An 18,921-nucleotide genomic window follows, 5' to 3' on the forward strand; every position below is an offset into this window, starting at 1 on the left:
GGCCGGAGCGGACAGTTCTTTAGTGGGCGGAAAATATCCAGTAGAGTAACAATTCACACGCCATTATGCATAAGATAAACTAATTACAACAATTGAAATTTTGATTGTGTAGAGTATACATACAATCAAAGACAAAATAAATGCTTTGGCGAGTATTGTGTTATTGGATGGATCAACCAATTATAACAAAAAATGAAGGCAGCCTTTTGCGCGCATCGAATGAAAAAATAGCGTCGTGGAGAAGGAAAAAAAAGTGCCAAATTAGATGGCACAAACACCTTTTAACATGAAAAATATGGTATGCTTTTTCACGTGAAAGTCAGGGAATGTTTCCAGGACTATTTGTTCCTGAAATGACCTTATTGGGCGTGAGATCAGCATCATTGATTCATTCTTTTCTCAACCACCAAAAGGAATTGTACCGTAAAGTAGTAGTAGTGGTGACGATTGGGGCTTGAATTCCACTTTCGCTGGTTTTGGGATTTCATGGAATCCCATTATTTGGGTCTCCTTTTTATCTAAAACTACTAATTTATCAATCTTTTACTCCGACGAGACGAGTCGAAGCAGCATGAACTTTCTACCTTTTGACTTATGTTAAAAAAATTTGATGTAAATGCACAAACACATACTTATGACGTTCAAAACTTGTTCGGTTTTTTCGATATATCATGATGATTAGGTTAACTGTCAGAAGAAGATTGTTTGGTTGTTCTTGATTGCATGCACAAGAAAAGAGTTAGCTATGGAGTCCTCGAGTTTATTCTCAAGGGACTCTCCAATCCTCAAATCAGTTCTGGTGTGAAATGAAAACTAAGAGTGTTTTTATGCTCCGAGCTCTCCCTTTTGTTAGTAATCAACTAGTTCAAAGACTTAGAATTACCTAGTACATAGTCCAATTCCAATAGAAAGATGTTTCTTACCCTAACTATTAGGAAAAATGTTACTCGGCATCTCGGTGACGCGTGTCGACGCATTATTGGAAGGTCATTGTTAGGTGTTATCACTTTGTTTTTTTTACAAAGAAAGAAGGAAAGAAATTAAAATTACAAGCTGAGATGATGGACCGGATAATAATCCCGCAAGGCCGCAATCCAGAAGTCTACCGTAGGGCCGTAGAATCAGGCGGCATTCTAAAAGGCAAAGCCGAGATTATGGGCCGCTCCCAATTTTGAACTCGGCCCATTTGTTAAACTTCCCAGGCCCAGGCCTACCAAAAAGTCCTCGCATTATACACTCTAAGTATATACGATAGCTTTACATACGGTTTCAGATACGCAACGTATAGTCTTGTTGTATTCCTACTCCTCCCCCGGGATGCTACAAAATGTTTATCCCCCATGTGTGTTCGTGAAGCTCCAATGGCCGTGGCTGCTCTGTCACTGAACAATCAACTGCTCTGCTTCGCAAATTCAAGATTTTCATCAAGACCAAGACCACCATGGCCCTCCAACAAATTTACGCTCTTCAATTCAGAATCAAAGGCTCATTTCTATAGCATTTCTTGCTCCTCGTCGTCTTCGTCTACTTCTCAGTCCCCAGAAACCGATTCACAGACAGCTGAATCGTGTGTCAATTTGGGTCTCTCACTCTTCTCCAAAGGACGGGTATGTGTAATTTGTCTGTTGTTCATTTTTCTTATCCTATATTTGTGAGATTGGCATATGGAATTTTCGTCAATTCTTGTTTAGTTTGTTGTTCGGATGTTGTAATTTTGTAACTTCCCACTTGTAATATATTTCAAAGCATATGTTTATTGAGTTCTTTGAATTGCTTCGCAGTGCACCTTGATGATCTTTGGAAAGATAATGGGATTCTTTTTTGAACACTTCTTGCATTATTTTGTAATTATAAACTTGAAAACACTTACTGGATTCTTTGGAAAAATGCTAATGATGTTAACTTTAGAATTTTAATACGGGCATCCTAGTTTCAAGTCTCAGTGGGATTGATGATTTTGGTCTACGAACCCTGTGGGTTTCCCCTTGGACCAAAGAATGAAGAGATCACTGACATCTAACATCCTCATCTGTTTTCTTCAGTTTCTAACATTGTACGTGCATTTATCTCGATTTTTATTTGATCCCAGGTGTCTTACTTTTCACTTTTCAGGTTAAAGATGCATTAGTCCAGTTTGAAACAGCACTTATTTTGGATCCCAACCCTACAGAGGCCCAAGCTGCACTCTATAACAAAGCCTGCTGTCATGCCTACCGGTGGGAATTTCAGATTTTCTAATAAATAAGTTTCGAGAGTTTGTTTTCTCCTGTCTCTGATCAACCATTTCTATTGAATTTCTTTTATTTGTTTTAGTTTTAAAATAGTTGACGGAATACCGGAATAGTAATTGTCCACTGGGAAATATGCCACAAACTAGATGCTTATTTATGTAATCATTTTCTCTCCATAGCTTTCTTCACTATAGAGGTGGTTCATCTTTAAGAGTTCTTTTTTTTGGGGGCTGCGGCTTCTATTGGAGTATAGTTAAATACTGGATTCTTATTATTTAAACTGAAGAATTTATAAAGTAACTGAGTATCTTATGCTGGATACAAGAATAACATTCCCCTCGTATTTTTTAAAGATGGAGATAAACTCCTTTGGATGTTAGTTCAAAAAGTTTGTTAGGTTGTTGGTTCAGTTTTTTTTCTAAAATGCTTTCAGAACCACTTATGAAGTTTTGCACAAAAGATTAATACTCAAATTAGAATTGTCCTAGCAGAAAGGTATATTAAGTTTGTGACAAGTGGACCGTTATTCTGAATTTTTTTCATATATCTCAGTATGAATGAGCACATGCTAAAAGCATTTGGTTTGTATTTTTTTTAAGTTATCGTGTTTGTAATTTAGATGTTAATTTATATAGAGGCTGTTTAGCTAAGAAGATTAACTTTACTTTTCTTTCTTTTTCTGAGGAAGCGGGGAAGGAAAGAAGGCTGCTGATTGTCTGCGGACCGCTTTAAGGGAATATAACCTTAAATTTGGCACCATTCTTAATGATCCTGATTTGGCATCCTTTAGAGCTTTGCCTGAGTTCAAGGAATTGAAAGAAGAGGTTTGTCAGATGCAGATTTTTCTACTAAGTGTCTATTTTTCTTCCTCACTTATGCACCTTGAAAACTTATGTAGTAACCTTCTATGTAGTATTAAAAATTGCACCTTTCGTAATCAGGTTCCTTTAACATCCTTGAATTTGAAGATGATAGACTCACTAAAAAAAAGGTTCTAGCTATAGTTGAACATTTTGCATGATTTATCCCATTTAATAGCTTAATTTTTATTTATTTTTTTGCAGTGATTCTCTTATGATTATTGTTATATACAGGCTATACTGGGTGGGGAAGATATTGGCCAAAGTTTTCGTAGAGATCTAAAGCTCATTAGTGAAGTCCAAGCACCATTTCGCGGGGTTAGGAGATTCTTTTATGTAGCATTCACGGCAGCTGCAGGAATTTCAACGTTCTTTACCATACCAATGCTGTTTCGTGCAATTAAAGGTGGTGAGGATGCTCCTGATCTCTGGGAAACAGCAGGAAATGCAGCCATTAACGTTGGAGGTAGGTCTTGATCCCCTTTTACTTCCATGGAAGGAGATCAGAGTTACAATTGATACATGTTTAGTACAAACTAACATTGACAAGCTAATTGCACTAGAATCAATAAACCTAATGCAAATATTTAGCAAATGCTTCATAGCATCCTTCATAAAATGACTAAGCTTTTGGTTCAGCTATCTGCAGGTATCATTGTTTTTATGGCTTTGTTCTTTTGGGACAACAAAAAGGAAGAAGAACAACTAGCTAAAATTTCCCGAGATGAAACTTTATCAAGGTTACCTTTGCGTCTTTCCACTAATCGGGTTGTTGAACTTGTGCAGTTGCGTGACACCGTGAGGCCAGTTAGTATCCAGACTCTTATTTATATTAGTTAATGATTGCATTTGCCTGCTTTAGATGAGCCCATATGATTGTATTTTAGAATTTCCTGAGCTGAACAGATGTTATAGTATCATATGATATTATAAGAATGATATTTTCCTGTCAATGATTTTGTAAGTTGTTACAGAAATAGGTTACTGCATTTTCCCTCCTGTGATTCAATGACATACTTTTCTCATGATCTCATCTAACACAGTCTGAATGCATGTTAAATTTAACGTCAAAGAAATTTGGATTTAGCTTGTTATAGGTTAACTTTTCTTTCTTTTACGTAGATGCTTGTCCTTTTCATATCATGTCAGTGGTATAATTGACTAATGGCTTTAGGTGATTTTAGCGGGAAATAAAGAGAGTGTATCTTTGGCCATGAAAAAGGCAGAGAGATTCCGGACTGAACTCCTTAGAAGAGGTGTTCTTTTAGTTCCTGTTATTTGGGGTGAAGGTAGAACACAGGAAGTGGAGAAGAAAGGCTTCGGTGTTTCTCCTAAAGGTGCTGCAGCTCTGCCTTCCATTGGGGTAAGAAACAAAAGTTATAGTCTATGATATATGTTTTACTTTCTTATGCCCCTTTTTTTGGGTTCTGATTAGTAGTACAACACATTCCATTTGGTATGCCTTGGATGTAAAAAACACTCTCTTTATGGCACAAAATTATTTGCAAGCTTGCTTTAAGGTTTGATTGTTCTGTTCCTTCCTTGATTCAATCTGATATCACTGTGATAGGAAGACTTTGAGAAACGAGCTCAGTCAGTAACTGCAAAATCAAAGTTAAAAGCTGAGATTCGGTTTAAAGCTGAGGTTGTGTCACCTGCAGAATGGGAGAGGTCTTAATTTTTACCTCACTTTGCATTCATCTCCTTTTTCTACCCCCTTTATAACCGTTGTTTTTGTTGTATGCTTCACAAAAATAATGTTACATTGCTTGTCAGAAGGAACTGCGTGTCGACAAATTACAAAGCAAACATCCATTTTCTTTTCTTTTTTTAACCTGGATCTCTAACTTTTTGAACTATGTTTCTATTAGTCATGTATAAGCTAAAGTTGATGATGGACTTTGTGGTTGTTTCCGATTAGAATTTTGGTTTATCTGGCTAGTCATATAGTTTTTCAATTTTAGGTGGATAAGGGATCAACAAAAGTTTGAAGGAGTTTCCCCCGGTGAGGATGTCTACATAATACTGCGTTTGGATGGCCAAGTTCGAAGATCAGGGAAAGTAAGTGACATGTTAGAGAACTTTTTAGCGGTCCATAGGTTGAAATGGATTTTGATTAGTTATCAGTTAGCTTGCTTCATTGGCGTCGTTAGAGAAACAGCGAATTACTATTTGCTGGATTGCTATGCTGTGGGAAAGATTAAAATTTTCGAAATTTTCATCATGGTTTTGATCGCAAATGTTTTTAAGATGCATATTGTTTTTCCCATCTGCATTCTTGATCCTTCCAGTAGAGATGCTCAATTGAATATAAATCGTATGCTCTCCTGTTGTCAGTTATTCCGAAATTCCGCCCTTTCTTACCTTGGACCAGTATAGGTTTCATATGTAGACTTACGACTGTCTGTTTGTTTGCAGGGCATGCCAGACTGGGAAAAAATTGTGAGTGAGCTTCCACCGATGGAAGCATTGCTGAGCAAGCTAGAAAGATAAAAATCCCAGGTAACATCCGGATTCTCAAACAAGCGTATACACAACACTCTTAAAGTTTTGTACTTCTTATGATACAGAAACCACCTTGAAGATGCCTCATGGTGACTTACTACAAAAGGTTGTTTTTTTTGTTTTGTTTTGGTCTTACTACAGAGTCGAGTGCAAGAAACACCGCTCTCTTGCTCCGGTTACATTGCTAGAACCTGGTAATAAATTCTTCCATCCAGCGGCAGTATTAATTTGTAAATGGTATAATGCGAAAACATAAGAGAAAAACAAGGAATTGGTTTTTGGAAATTGATTTGGGGTTCTCCATCTAATACTTAGATCTGATACCGCAAGCAGCATTTTTTTTTTTTATTTCTTGAAGTGCACAGAAGATATTGGATTTTCTTTAAGTGGTTATAAAACTATCGGAATTTTCTTGAGCTTACATGTAGAATAAATAATGAATATCAAGGATTTATTGCTCTCATTCCATTTACATTGTCAGTACCGTACACTATACGTAAAATCTCCAGGGGTGTCGCTACTCGTCTTACGATTCTCCGCGCCATGCTCCGACGGTACTGTGAGACCTTCATCTTTGATGCCACGCATTGCAAGCTGATTCCGAAGGTTGGAGATACGGTCTGTCACTTCGGCAACTGTAATGTAGTAAGGCATCACCGTATCGGCACCTCTTGCGTACAGTAAGCCCCTGCTAGCAACTACCGTCGAGCTATAGTTGAGCCAATTTGTGACAACTTTAAAACTATGTGATCAGAATCAAACCGCAAGGTTAATGTTTAATGTTTCTGCTGATTATTTAAAGAAGAATCAATTGGGGTTCGAAAACTTCTACAACACCAGCAGTGATTACATAACAATGTGAAATATATGTAAACAAAAATAAGATTAGAGTAAGAAGATTGAAATTGATTGTTTTAGCGGAACAAACAAACAAGCGCATCTAGTGTAGTGGTATCATAGTACCCTCCCACGGTACTGACCGGGGTTCGATTCCCCGGATGCGCACTATTGTTTGTTTTAATTTTTTCCTTGCCTACTCTTCTTCTTCTCCACCCAACTCCCTAAACCCGATGTTTTTTTTTTTTTGAAATATTGTTGAGAAATATGCTTTTTATTGAAATTGAATTTTGGACACATATATACCTAACACAATCGATCATCAATCAAACCACCTCTCGTTAATAGCCCGTATGTTCATTTACAACACCCTCATCAGAGCCATTTCTCGCGCCCGAACCCCTTATGTTCCTAACTACATACATATATACGTAATAAGTCCTTATGCATAACAACACCCGTCTTCCCCAATAAGTTAATAACTGCACCTTCCCTTTCCTTTTGGCAGACGGCCCGGGTTGGGCTCACGATGGGCCATGTCCATTGAGATTAGAGATTGTGTTCTTGACCATTTGGGCCGGCCCATGTCGGGCCGGACCTAGCACCAGGTGGTCCACGTCCCACATCCTTAAAACTAGGGGTGTTCAGCGGGTCTGCAAACCCGGTCCGACCCGGAGACCCGGACCAACCCGGAGCTTATCGGGCTGACCCGAAACATTATTTATCGGTCCGGACCAAACCCGGCCCGAAAAATTAATAACAGGACCGGGTTCCGGGTTAATATTTATGTCATTTTCGGGTTATCGGGTGACCCGATAACCCGGCCCACGATAATTTTTAAATTAAATGTTTTTGACTTTGTGTCAAATCGTGTGTTTCTTTGTGCTTTTATAGCCATTTTGCCCATGCTTCTCTTTCAACTTTTACGATGTGGGATACTGACATGTCTGACAATTTGATTTTGCATGTGTTTCTCATTGCGATTCTCACTTGTGATGGGAATTTCTCAAACAAATCTTTCTGCCAGCAAGAATTGTACAGTCCAATGGGTTAGGTGAAACAAAAGCATTGTACAGTCCAACGGCATGATGCATCAAAAAGATTTTTGAAGCTCAATTAGAGCTCAACTAGTGCTCCTTAAGAATCTTAACCAAAACACACAAACACTGAAACACCCCTAAACTTAGCTCGTCTCAGTCTCCTCACTCTTTCACCTGGTCTAGTTAAAAGGTGGTGTTTCAAGGAGAAAAGAAGGCTTGTATTGGTGAAGACAAACAATTTATTTTTATAGAAATATAATATATATATTTTTTTAAGCAACTTGTTAGTTCACTTTTTAGTATCCCACATTGTTTATAAAAAGAGAGGCACATGGAACGGGCCTTTAAAGCACAAAGAAGTTTTACTAAAAAAAAAAAAAAAAGAGCACAAAGAAGCCTTTGAACAGTCAGCTGTTTGTTTTAATGTCTTCTTTCTACCGGGCCACCGGGTTAACCCGGTCCGAACCCGATAGCCCGGTGGCCCGAACCCGATAACCCGGAATATTTTTTACATGGCTAACGGACCGGGTCTATTGATCTTAAAAATTATCGGGTCGGGTCAGACCCGGTCCGATAACCCGAGACCCGACCCGATATTCACCCCTACTTAAAACCTTCCTTTCCGGGCCAGTCCGTTTGGGCTGAGAACCCCGACCCAGCCCTTGTATCAGGTAAGGGGCCGGGCCGTGCTGCTGTGCTCACGGCCGCCGGCCCACTTTACACCTCCCATGGAGATCTCCATGGGATTTTGACCTTCTATATTTGTTTGTTTCCTTCGGGATTCTCAGCAAGCGACGCATGAAAGCAGGACAACAGTGAGTGAAGAATAAAATGCAACGAAGTGAGTTACTAACGTAGACGTAGAACACGATGCAGTGGTACTTCGTCGCCGCTCTACTTACTGTTCTAACGAGCTCCCAGGTCAGTAACTTCCTCTTTCAAACCCTATCTCTGAAGCTTCGATCTGCACCACAGATCTCTCTTGTGCTGTAGTCATAATGCTTCTCCATTGCTTAATCTTAATGTGCAGTTGGTGCTGTTGTTAAGTTTCGAGCTGTCATAATCCATAATTTCCCTAATTGTACGATTTTAGGCAATAATTGTGAGATTTATATGATCAACTTGAGTCTTAATTACGCCGTGATTTGAACGATTCCGTGGAAATGTATCTGATGTGTGACAGTAATTGCCCTAAGTATACCTGCATGCGTTGCATTCAAGGAGTATTTTGTAGTTTCGTTTGGTTGTTACTCCTTTATATGTAGTATATCCAAGCTAATTAGAAGAAGAGGTCTTTGTTGTTGTGAGGTTTATCTTGGCATAGTTGATTTCTGTAATTGAATCTTAAGAAAAGCTTTTGATGTGTCCTCTTCTGCCTGTTCTTTTAATTTGATAACAGGGGATTTTGACTACTCTATCTCAATATAATGGACGGTACTTGTATGACTATGCAACTATTCCATTTCTTGCTGAAGCTTTCAAGGTACCTTTGCTTCTATTTTTTGTTTAATTCGATTGTATATCAGCTTTATGAAAAGTCCTTTGTCCTGCTTGAACCATGTATACTTGAACAAAGAACTGGCAGATTATTCCGTCTAAACTTTTTGTCCCCTTTTGTTGTAAATCTTGAAATTGCTCGTGTGCTGTTTGTGTAACCTGTAGCTATTGGTTTCTGGTTTACTTCTTTGGAGAGAGTGCAAAGTATCATCTTCTACGAGGATGACTACAGAATGGAAGAGTGTGCGTCTATATCCCATCCCTTCGATTATTTATCTGATCCATAACAATGTTCAATTTGCTACTTTGACTTATGTGGATACATCAACGTACCAAATAATGGGTAATCTGAAGATTGTCACCACTGGCATTTTATTCAGGTGCATACTTTGTCCTCATTAAATTAAATCACATGGATTGTATATTTGTTTTCAACTATTTGACTTTTTTTCACTGTTTGCCGTGATAACATTTTTTAATATCTTAGTTTGTTGCAATTATTTATCTTAAATTTTCATTAAAATATTATCTTAAATTTATTTGTGGGAGATGTTATCCATTGTTTTGTCTTCTTCACTTTTTAGGGTTTTCCTGAAGAGGAAACTGTCTAATTTACAGTGGATGGCGATTGTTTTGTTAGCTTTTGGAACAACCACTAGCCAGGTGATAATTAGAAACTATTCTGGGTTGTTTTAAAAGCTGCATTTCACGTAGCATTCCCATGCAATTTGGTTTGTCTTTCAGTGTTCTAGTTGCAATTGATTATATGTGTTGGGGCTTAATGTTTGTGGGACCCAATTTTGATTATACTTGAAGTAATACTTAAATCGAGGTAAGGTATAAGCTTTTGCCCCTGATCTCTGTGCTTATAGGATATTGAAAACCAATATTCGAGTAAGTTATTTAAAGAAGGTGTTTGTGTTAACTTGTGGCCTTGATCATACTAGCAGTATTTTCATCTTACAATCCTCTCTCCCCGGGACACTTTCAAGTCAAGTTCTATGCCCCCCTCTTTGTTCTAGCAGAAAAGGAAAAATGGGGTATTGACTGGAACAGAAGGAAAAGTAGTAGGTTTTGTACTTTCAATTGTAATATTTACGAGAAACTTACTAGAGTTCTCCACCTCAATAAACTCAAAAGGTCCGGCCGGTATGTTGACAATTATGCAAGTTTGTTTGTTTTGAGTTATTGCGACCCTAATAGACTGCATTCAGGAACTCATGCTTAATTTAAGAAAGCGGTGCACTTTCCACATGGACTCTTATTATTGGACTTGTTTAGTTGGAAGTTGGACGTAATCTTGACCACAAACATTCCAGGTTAAAGGTTGTGGAGAAGCTTCATGTGAGTCTATGTTCGCTGCACCGATACAAGGATATATGTTGGGAGTCCTATCAGCTTGTCTATCAGCATTAGCTGGCGTTTACACTGAGTTTCTGATGAAGAAGAATGATGACAGCTTGTACTGGCAGAATGTACAATTGTATACGTAGGTATCTTTCTCCCCATTACTAGTTGCTTTTCAGGGTAACCCTAGTTTTATAATATTGTTTTACATTAATAGTGGCAGCCCCAACATTATTAGCAACTGGCACTATTTTTCAATCATTTTATGTTAGAAGATGATATTCGACCTTCCTCATGCTCTCTTGATATGATAATTTTAGGTGCGGCTTTGTTGTCTCCTCTACAAATAATGGTTACTGTGTACTATCATAGTTTCTAAAACTTTTCACCATCCATTATAGTGGTGATTTTTCTGCTGTTTTCAACCCTTTTCAGGTTTGGTGTTTTATTTAATATGGCACGGCTTTCTCTGGATGACTTCAGTGGTGGATTTGAAAAGGGTCCTTGGTGGCAACGCCTTTTCAGTGGATATAGCATCACAACTTGGCTTGTAGTTCTGAATCTCGGATCCACTGGCTTACTGGTTTCGTGGTTGATGAAGTATGCTGACAATATCATAAAGGTAATGTTCTATGTTTTCTTCAGAGTAACATTCATAGTTTCTCAACCCTGGGCCGAGAAATTGGCATTTGTGAAGAAAGAATAGTGCCCCCTCCATTTTGAAAGACTTGAGAGACTGCAGGCATGATTTTATGTTTTTTCCCTTTTGAAGTTTCTTCACTTTCTTGTCACTTTCAGTGGGATAGGCACCCTCTCTTTCCACAGCTAATGGATATTAATATTCTGCATTTTGCACAGAACCCTTGTTATTTAAAGTGACTTGCAATTCTTACCAGGACTTGTCTTGGATGAGCTTTAGCGAATCTAATCTTCACGCTATAGCTGTGCCACAAGATCAGGCTCTAAGCATGATAGTGTTGTGGCTACACAATCAATTTTATGTGTCACCGTTGCTAAAGAATAGTGAAGCACTGATTGAATAAATAAATGATGATTTGCTTCTTTCAGGTTTATTCCACCTCAATGGCAATGCTGTTGACAATGGTTCTATCTATATACCTTTTTAATTTCAAACCTACATTACAAGTAAGAATCCCTGCTCAGAAATCATGCACTTTTGTTCATATTCTCTGAGATCTGTACTAGGATAATTGATTCTCTGTTCGATACTAACTGTTTTTTTTGCCACAGCTCTTCTTGGGCATCATCATTTGTATGATGTCGTTACACATGTATTTTGCCCCTGCAAACATGCTTGTAGATTTGCCCTTGGTGAAACCTGCTCCTGAGAGTCTAAAAGAAGTCTCGATCGAACGAAGATAAGATTCCCAACAAAATCAGTCAAGGGTGTAGAAAACTAATGCTTCGTTGTCTGCCCAACAAAAGCAAAAGAGGTAAAAGAGTGATTGCAATTTGCAAAGTCAGATTTTTTTTCCCTTGATTTTTTGACATGAATTTAATTGACCAATTGGTTGATTATGGACAACCCATGTACTAACATGAGGACTAAAAACCTGAAGAATCTTGTTTATTTTTACCATATTAATTACAGGATTTCCAATTCCAAATATATTATGATCTCACTTGTACTAGTTCTGTCACAAGGTTGAAGCCTTCATCCCAAGATTGAAAGCAAAGAGCCAAAACACAAACAAAATGCAATTCATCTAAAGGCCCACTGGGTGTTTGCCATTGCAAGAACTGAAGAATCTTGGCAAAAACAGTTATTTCGTTAAGAAAAAAACAAAGAAACAAAAAAAATAAAAATATTTGCACCTTTTTTATTAAGTACACCTCATTAACGCTTTAAAAACACATTAGAATGGAGTGTACTTAGAAAAAAATGAGGTGTAAATAATGTTCATAAAAAAAAAAGGAAAAGGATTACAGAGTTCATGGAATTTAACCTCTAACCAAAAGCCATGCCCTCCATGATTTTCTTGGAAGCAGGCCTGGAAGGAATCTCCTCCCACCATGCCTTGACATAGGAACGCTCATTGATCACTTCAGCATAAGGAGTTTTCGTTAAATACAGTGTATGAAAGATGGTGCAAATCAGCCAGGCTATAGAACTCTCCTGCAAGATATTTGGTTTCACCCAGCTTAGCTTCAGACAAATCGAGGACTTTCCCCAGCTTCTCTAAGTTGGCATCGATCGCGGCTTACCACCCATTAATGGTACAATCCAGTGTTGGAAGATAATTGGGGCTATAGCAGGATTGTAGTTTTGGGATTCCACCTCTAAGCAGACCACCACCAATGCAGCTTCTTTGGGGTTTGAATGCCTTCAGAGATCATAACCAGTGTTCTTGAATTTCTCAGCCAGATATGCTGTGATTGCTCTGGACTCTGGCATGGTAATCATTTAGTGATCGATATCAAGAGTTTGTAAAGAGATCACTGGAAGGGTTCAATTCCCCCTCCCTCGAAAAATTAAGAGTAACCCCAGATAATTTATATATAAAATATAATATAATCGATAACAACTCAGCAGACATGCCTTTTGAACAACCTACTAAGCCTAAACTCGGGTCAAGCTAGGCACGTGCAAACTGGCTCTACGTTGAGGGATAAATCCGCGTGTCCAAGCTTGGAGGGAAGCACAAGATTAATCCCTATTTTTCCTGACAAAATCCTACAGGCCCACGACGTACCCAAGAATACGCCACGATCCAACGGCTCAACTGGGTCTAGGGCCAACGGGCTCCGACATTTGGCCCCCAGCCCATTGAAAACCACTTGGAATTAACTACACCAACTTAGAATAGAATTCTTGACCTCGGGTGAGATTCTTTATAGCCTAAGTGCATACGCCAAGTGCTTGAGGATGGTAAACGCCAAGCTAAGACACTTCTAGTGTAACACCCTTAAGAGAATCCGTTTAAGGTATAAGAATTGAGAGCTTACCGAATAGAGTGAGATCACCATCCACAAGTGCTGGAATCTCACCAGATGGCTGCACTTAACATAAACGCAAATTAAAAACAAACGAAAAATTATTCTCAAGAAATGCAAGTTCTTGAACAAGATAATCATATGAAAAATCAAAAAGCATATGGTAATTAATTACATTCTTGGCGAGGAAGGGAGGTTGCTTGTGTTCACCAGCCACAAGATCAACAGGGACAAGCTCAAAATCTGCTTTTTTCTCATGTAGACACTCGACTGGCGCCCACTGACATGGGAACTCCACTGACTGGTCTCTTTTTCATCGACGGCTCCGTTTAATTTGAATATTGCTTCCTTCCTTTCTTATATTATTCAAATTACACCGCGATGGAGCCAAAGACACAATTACGACGCTATTTCTCGTGTGAACTGTGAAGTTCTACATATGTAGTGGTCAAAAATCGTCTCCTCTTTTTGTGAGCTCAAGAACTTTTGACAGGTACAATTTTTGAAATTGCATCCTTGTTGCATTCCTCGAGACTCTGACCTTTTTACCACCTCGATCTCTCATCACTTCGACATCGACCTTCCCATCACATCGATGTCGACCTCCCAATCATCTCGACTCAAGCTCTCAACCTTCCATCATTTCGACATCAAATTCTAATGTTAACCCTTTCATATCAATCCAACACTCATTCTACCTTATACATCCTTGAGAACAGCCTCGATACTTGTGCCAACATCGTTCCTTACAACAAAAGCATTCATCCCATACATCTCTCGGTAAAATCCGGTTTGTCAAACCTCACTTCTGACACACAAAACTAGCCCTTGTTCTGTCCCTTTCGTCGAATTAACAAAGTGGTCTAACCTAGTACTGACACACTTACGCTACAAATCGTTTCTCTCTTACCGTAACCTTGACAAACCCTGTAAAGCTTGAGGACATGTGTCCCTTCAAGGATACTATTTAAGCCAAAACCCTTCACTATTGAAGGGGATCTTCTTCTTATTCTTCTTCTATCTTCTAAGCCAACATTTCTCTCTAGTTTACAAGCTATTCATATTGACCATAGATGACTTTGCATTTCATCGAAGATCATACACATTCACTACATTCTTTTTGTTATCTGGACCATTATTGACTTGATCGTCAGAGTATATTTTGCTGGCACCTAACTGGCGTCTAAGATCTTCGATTATCAACGTTTGCTCACTTCACAGATTGCTGGCGGCCCTCTACGAATATTCTTTAGCTGTACATACGAATACCTATAGCATATACTTGATCATTTGTTAATCCAGCGTGATCGTGACAGCAAGGGAACAACCACTTGCTTGCTTGGCAAAGTTACCATCGCTTTTCTCCTCTTGAACAGAGATTCATTCACGGTCCAGCAACAACCATGCCACTTGCTCGCATGGCAAGTTTTCCATCCCTTTTGTCTTCTTGAACAGAGATTCGAACCCAAACCCGAACCCCTACTCCTTAACAAAAAGAAAACACACCCCATCCTGGACTTTGATTGTTTGCTTACTTTTCAGACGTGCAGGTTTTTTGAAACAGTCAAACATGTAGTTCAGTAGGAGAGTTATGCAACGTAGAAGTCATAAAATAAATTCTTAAAAACACCAATAGAGCGGAGAGGAATGTGCAAGCAAGACCACAGTAGACATACACACACCAAGAGACAGCGTCCACCCAGTTAGTGCAATAGCCCTCATCCACCATGGGCTTATCATACTCTCCAATATTATAATGTGACCATCTTTAGTCCGGAAAGTAAACAGCTGCTACAGGGATAACAATGGTTGCATTTGCATTTATACAACACTTTTCATCGGTGGAGCTTTACAAGATCATCCGTTACATACAACATATATTTACGGCAAATCTTTATGTAACTTGTAAGGTTAAATAAGGGAAAAGAAGGTGAAAGAATACTACATGATGTTCATATATATCTTCATAAAACATAAAATCCTTTCAGAAGGGCGCTTCTGGTTTCAGAAAGTTGTGATACTCCAACTGAGTCATCTCCCCTCCGTTCACTGGGTCAAATTGGCAGCGATAGAAACTGCAATCATATCCAATAGCACACATCAGCAATCTAATTCTAAAATTTCTTTAGGCTTTACCCAAAAGACAAAAAAGATATTGGGACGAGATACTACAAGAAATTAGACATCAAGGGCACGCAAAGCTGACAAAAAGGACAAATGTAAGATGCCACAACGAAATTGCAACCCCTCGTAAGCTATTTCTTGAAAGAAATCAACGAAGTCAAAACAAGGGGCCATGATTGGAAATTTCCTAGAAGTTGGGCCACTTGCTTCTCAAGTCCCCTACATAAAGTAACCCAGATAATGAAATGAACACATTCTCAATTTATGGACCATTTAGAATCATGTCCAAATATAGCGATAAAATGTGAACGAGGTTGGAAATTGGAATTCTTGCCAATTATTCCACAAATTCCCCAATTCGTCACCTCAAAAAAACCATATAACTCATACGACTTGTTTCATCTATTGCTTCTAAAAATTTGATAAACAATAAGATGACAAATTTTTGACAGTACGAAAGCCAAAGCCGAATTTGAACATCCTATCTTTTGTTTCTTACCTTCCATCCATGCCTAGAATTACCACTGTATTCTTCTGATGACCAAAAGCAACCATATACTGCAAACCTTCAAGCAAGCGGAACTGAGCCACAGACCACTCAGAGTTGAAATACTTGGGCAAAACTCCTGCAATAGGGAATCTAATTCAGATCTGAATGTGCAGGAGGCCAAACTTTACTTTCATTATAGCAATAGAAGATTATCGCATAACTCAACATTGAGAAATTTATCTTTTTTTAAAATATTTATTCCCTCCTAAAGCAAGGGGGCAACAAAACATTAGAGGGGAAAAAATCCAACGGGAGGAAGAAGATGTCAAATGATATTGTATAATTCTACTTTATGATGCAAACAAGCAAAAAAAAAAAAGGGCTTGTCTACTGTTATGTCCTAAGATAAACCACAACAGTGTCTGCTTCAATCATCAAAGTCTGTTAATGTGCCTTTGGCAAAAAAAACTAAACCATACAATATGCCAGATCTTTAGGAATGTCAAGAACTTGGCAAAAGCTAATTCGATACTTAGTCCTTTGAGGGTCTACAATAATCCAGTTAAAGTAATTCTAACAAAGTTATGCCATCAATGTGATCCATTTGGTTAGCCCCCACCACCCCCGCCAATCCAACACACAAACACACACCAATTCCCGTGCATCGAATGGTTCAGACAGATCAGAAATTCTAGCATTTAAATGCTTGGAAATTTAAAAAAAGAAAGATTTGAGAGAGTAGACAGGAGATAAGTGATAAGTGCAGTGCAGCATTGAAAGAATTTACAGCAAAAGAAACACACTGATCCTAACACTGAGCATAAATGAAAAACTTCACCTTTAAAGAAAGATAGAGATGAGGATGGTGACGATGCAGAATGATTTGGATCCGATGAACCTCGTGGCTTGTCAATCACTACGGATCCTGAATTGACCTTGAGGCTAAAAATATGGACAGTGCCCTTATCACTTGAAACTGCGAGCCACTGGGCACTTGAAGAGAGAGCCAAACTATAAATCTCAGCTCTATCTGCACCCCTCCGTACCTACATATAACGTCCACTTAATTTCAATGTCTTAACAGAGATCTTAATGATAATTCAGATGAAACAAAAGGGGATACAATTTATTGGAAAAGATAACACAGTAAATTAAAGTGTCTTTTAAATCATATAAACCGGAGGTTTGCTATGAACAGAACTACAGAAACAGCTTTTCCTCACAGCCATGACCTAAAAAGAGAGGAAAAATGCATCTCTTTGCAACCATAATCTCATCTATGTGAACAACAACTTAAAATATTACTTGGGCGCTTATATTATCTTTATGATTCATACCACAAAAAATCAAGCTCACACACAGTTGGGTAGGACTGCTGGGATCATCCTAGTCTAATTACAGTATCTGCAACCATTACTAAAAATTCACAAGGACATCAATAATTAGCCGAGATAGTTACAAAGAATACAAACAAATTTCCTAAACGAAGGCAGCATGAGAAAGAGAAAGCAGCCAATCTAATAAATAAGCAATAGATTAGGCATGCTGGTTACCACCTATCCTTTGGCGTTACAAAATACCAGTAGTAACTCCTTGCCCACAAAAATGTTCACCAACTCATATTGCAAATCACAAAGCAAATTATCCTCAATTAAGTCACATGCTCAACATATGTTAACCCTCCATAGTCCATACAATTTTCTTCTAATTGAAAATAATCCTGGCAATAGATAAGAAAAAACCACTCCAAACAAGCTCCATTACTATTCTTTTGGCCAATCACAACTTGCTTTTATCAACCCCTGCCCCCCAAATACTCACCTAAACCCTTTTTAAGAAAACAGGAGCTTTGCTAATGCAAAACTGAGTGGAATTAGACCACAATTCACCAAACACTTTAATAACTTCTTAAAAGTTCTAAAATAAAAATAGATTACGTACTAAAATCCCAATCTAGAACTTCCAAACCCTATCATCGTACAATTCACAACGCGTCACAATGTAAAGTGACCATCATCAAAATAAGTACTCACGGATCATAATTCAGCTACATACCTCTTGTAAAAGGGTCCCATCCGCAGTATTGAATATCCGAACAAGAGTCCCCTTGGTACTAGCTGTTGCAAGCAACTGCCCATCTTGGGAGAGAGCAAAACAGGCAATCCTGGAATCGTGCGCCATAATAAACTTAGTTCGCTTAGATGCGTAATGCTCCACCCTCACCTGCCCCTTCTGCAAACCAGGACACACCAGCACCAACGACCCGGCCACCTGTGAGACCTCACATAGCCCCTTGGGATTCGCGATAGTCTCAATCTGATGCAAGAGCTTCAAATCCGCGAAATTGTAAACAAATATCTTCTGCTCCAAGACTGCAATAATTCGGTCCCGCCGGAGCTTCACCGATCGAACGTCAGAACGAAATGACAATTCCCCAATACATCGGCTCTGGTGATCGTCCCAAATCATGACCTTACTCGGAGGATACTGAGGGTCCGGACCACCACCAACAAGCGCCAAAATATTGCACCGGAAAAGCATCTCAACAACTCCAATACCACCGCCACGATCGAAATCGCGGCGAAAGATCTCTCGGAAGGGGTCGCAATTATAGATCCTGAAACCACGGTCTGTGCCAGTAGCAAAGCACCCAAAATCTTGATTAAACGAGAGATGGTAAAGAGATAGCGGCGCCCAAGGTGAGACAGACACAGACTCCGGCGAGGAGGAGAGAGTGGAATTGAAATTGTGATTAGGTATAGGGGAAGGAGCAGGGCCAGAATTAGAGTTAGAGACCGGATAATCCGTGTGTTCTTGAGGATCGAGACTCCATGAGGAAATAGCATCAAGGGCATCGGATTGGGGCTCCGATTGCTCGTCATCCGGATGGCGGGAAGAGAGAAAATTAGGGTTAGAATTGGGATTGGGGTTCGGCCATGGAGGAGAAGAGAAGGCGGAGAGGGTCTCCATGGGAGGAGGAAGATTTTGCTGTAAATTCCGTTTGATGGTACCTGTTTAAGTGACATCAAAATTGC

General features: G+C 38.9%; 3 protein-coding genes, 1 non-coding gene and 1 pseudogene across 7 annotated transcripts; 3 read left to right on the forward strand and 2 right to left on the reverse strand.

Annotated features, from left to right (window-relative positions):
* Window positions 1-1,298: 1,298 nt before the first annotated feature.
* Window positions 1,299-6,435, forward strand: LOC120003955 (protein LOW PSII ACCUMULATION 1, chloroplastic). 4 transcript variants are annotated; one of them, XR_005469410.1, is made up of 11 exons: window positions 1,300-1,607; window positions 2,113-2,216; window positions 2,920-3,055; window positions 3,326-3,557; window positions 3,741-3,898; window positions 4,266-4,454; window positions 4,662-4,762; window positions 5,056-5,152; window positions 5,510-5,593; window positions 5,738-5,790; window positions 6,078-6,435. XR_005469410.1 is itself a non-coding variant. In XM_038853121.1 (10 exons), the coding sequence occupies exons 1-9, from the start codon at window positions 1,341-1,343 to the stop codon at window positions 5,582-5,584; spliced, it is 1,359 nt and encodes a 452-aa protein (XP_038709049.1). In that variant the 5' UTR covers window positions 1,301-1,340; the 3' UTR covers window positions 5,585-5,593; window positions 5,738-5,984. The 4 variants fall into 4 exon arrangements, 2 of the variants coding, with proteins under 2 accessions (XP_038709051.1, XP_038709049.1); XM_038853121.1 differs by lacking the exon at window positions 6,078-6,435 and having other exon boundaries at window positions 1,301-1,607; window positions 5,738-5,984; XR_005469411.1 differs by lacking the exons at window positions 5,510-5,593; window positions 5,738-5,790; window positions 6,078-6,435 and having other exon boundaries at window positions 1,299-1,607; window positions 4,666-4,762.
* A 95-nt stretch (window positions 6,436-6,530) lies between these two features.
* On the forward strand, window positions 6,531-6,601 carry TRNAG-CCC. The gene has a single exon. It is a non-coding gene; the product is annotated as a tRNA-Gly (tRNA).
* Window positions 6,602-8,231: 1,630 nt separating this feature from the next.
* LOC120003956 (CMP-sialic acid transporter 1-like) lies at window positions 8,232-11,947 on the forward strand. The gene is made up of 8 exons (XM_038853124.1): window positions 8,232-8,394; window positions 8,873-8,956; window positions 9,136-9,350; window positions 9,555-9,633; window positions 10,290-10,459; window positions 10,753-10,939; window positions 11,386-11,463; window positions 11,569-11,947. The coding sequence occupies exons 1-8, from the start codon at window positions 8,344-8,346 to the stop codon at window positions 11,698-11,700; spliced, it is 996 nt and encodes a 331-aa protein (XP_038709052.1). The 5' UTR covers window positions 8,232-8,343; the 3' UTR covers window positions 11,701-11,947.
* Window positions 11,948-12,067: 120 nt separating this feature from the next.
* On the reverse strand, window positions 12,068-13,585 carry LOC120003633 (annotated as a pseudogene).
* A 1,479-nt stretch (window positions 13,586-15,064) lies between these two features.
* Window positions 15,065-18,911, reverse strand: LOC120003959 (autophagy-related protein 18a-like). The gene is made up of 4 exons (XM_038853130.1): window positions 17,942-18,911; window positions 16,725-16,932; window positions 15,896-16,022; window positions 15,065-15,347 (listed from the first exon to the last, which is right to left on the reverse strand). The coding sequence occupies exons 1-4, from the start codon at window positions 18,854-18,856 to the stop codon at window positions 15,257-15,259; spliced, it is 1,341 nt and encodes a 446-aa protein (XP_038709058.1). The 5' UTR covers window positions 18,857-18,911; the 3' UTR covers window positions 15,065-15,256.
* Window positions 18,912-18,921: the final 10 nt, after the last annotated feature.

Source organism: Tripterygium wilfordii, chromosome 8 (assembly GCF_013401445.1).
Source record: "Tripterygium wilfordii isolate XIE 37 chromosome 8, ASM1340144v1, whole genome shotgun sequence".
Classification (NCBI taxonomy): Eukaryota; Viridiplantae; Streptophyta; class Magnoliopsida; order Celastrales; family Celastraceae; genus Tripterygium; species Tripterygium wilfordii.

Coding starts and splice junctions, on each gene's coding strand:
- LOC120003955 (XM_038853121.1), top strand. CDS start 1,341: ATGTGTGTTCGTGAAGCTCCAATGGCCGTGGCTGCTCTGTCACTGAAC. Junction 3,899..4,265: donor TGCGTGACACCGTGAGGCCA/GTTAGTATCCAG, acceptor TAATGGCTTTAG/GTGATTTTAGCGGGAAATAA. Junction 5,153..5,509: donor AAGTTCGAAGATCAGGGAAA/GTAAGTGACATG, acceptor GTTTGTTTGCAG/GGCATGCCAGACTGGGAAAA.
- LOC120003956 (XM_038853124.1), top strand. CDS start 8,344: ATGCAGTGGTACTTCGTCGCCGCTCTACTTACTGTTCTAACGAGCTCC. Junction 9,634..10,289: donor TTGGAACAACCACTAGCCAG/GTGATAATTAGA, acceptor CAAACATTCCAG/GTTAAAGGTTGTGGAGAAGC. Junction 11,464..11,568: donor ATTTCAAACCTACATTACAA/GTAAGAATCCCT, acceptor TTTTTGCCACAG/CTCTTCTTGGGCATCATCAT.
- LOC120003959 (XM_038853130.1), bottom strand. CDS start 18,856: ATGGAGACCCTCTCCGCCTTCTCTTCTCCTCCATGGCCGAACCCCAAT. Junction 16,933..17,941: donor ATGGGACCCTTTTACAAGAG/GTATGTAGCTGA, acceptor CGTTATATGTAG/GTACGGAGGGGTGCAGATAG. Junction 16,023..16,724: donor ATCTCTATCTTTCTTTAAAG/GTGAAGTTTTTC, acceptor TCCCTATTGCAG/GAGTTTTGCCCAAGTATTTC.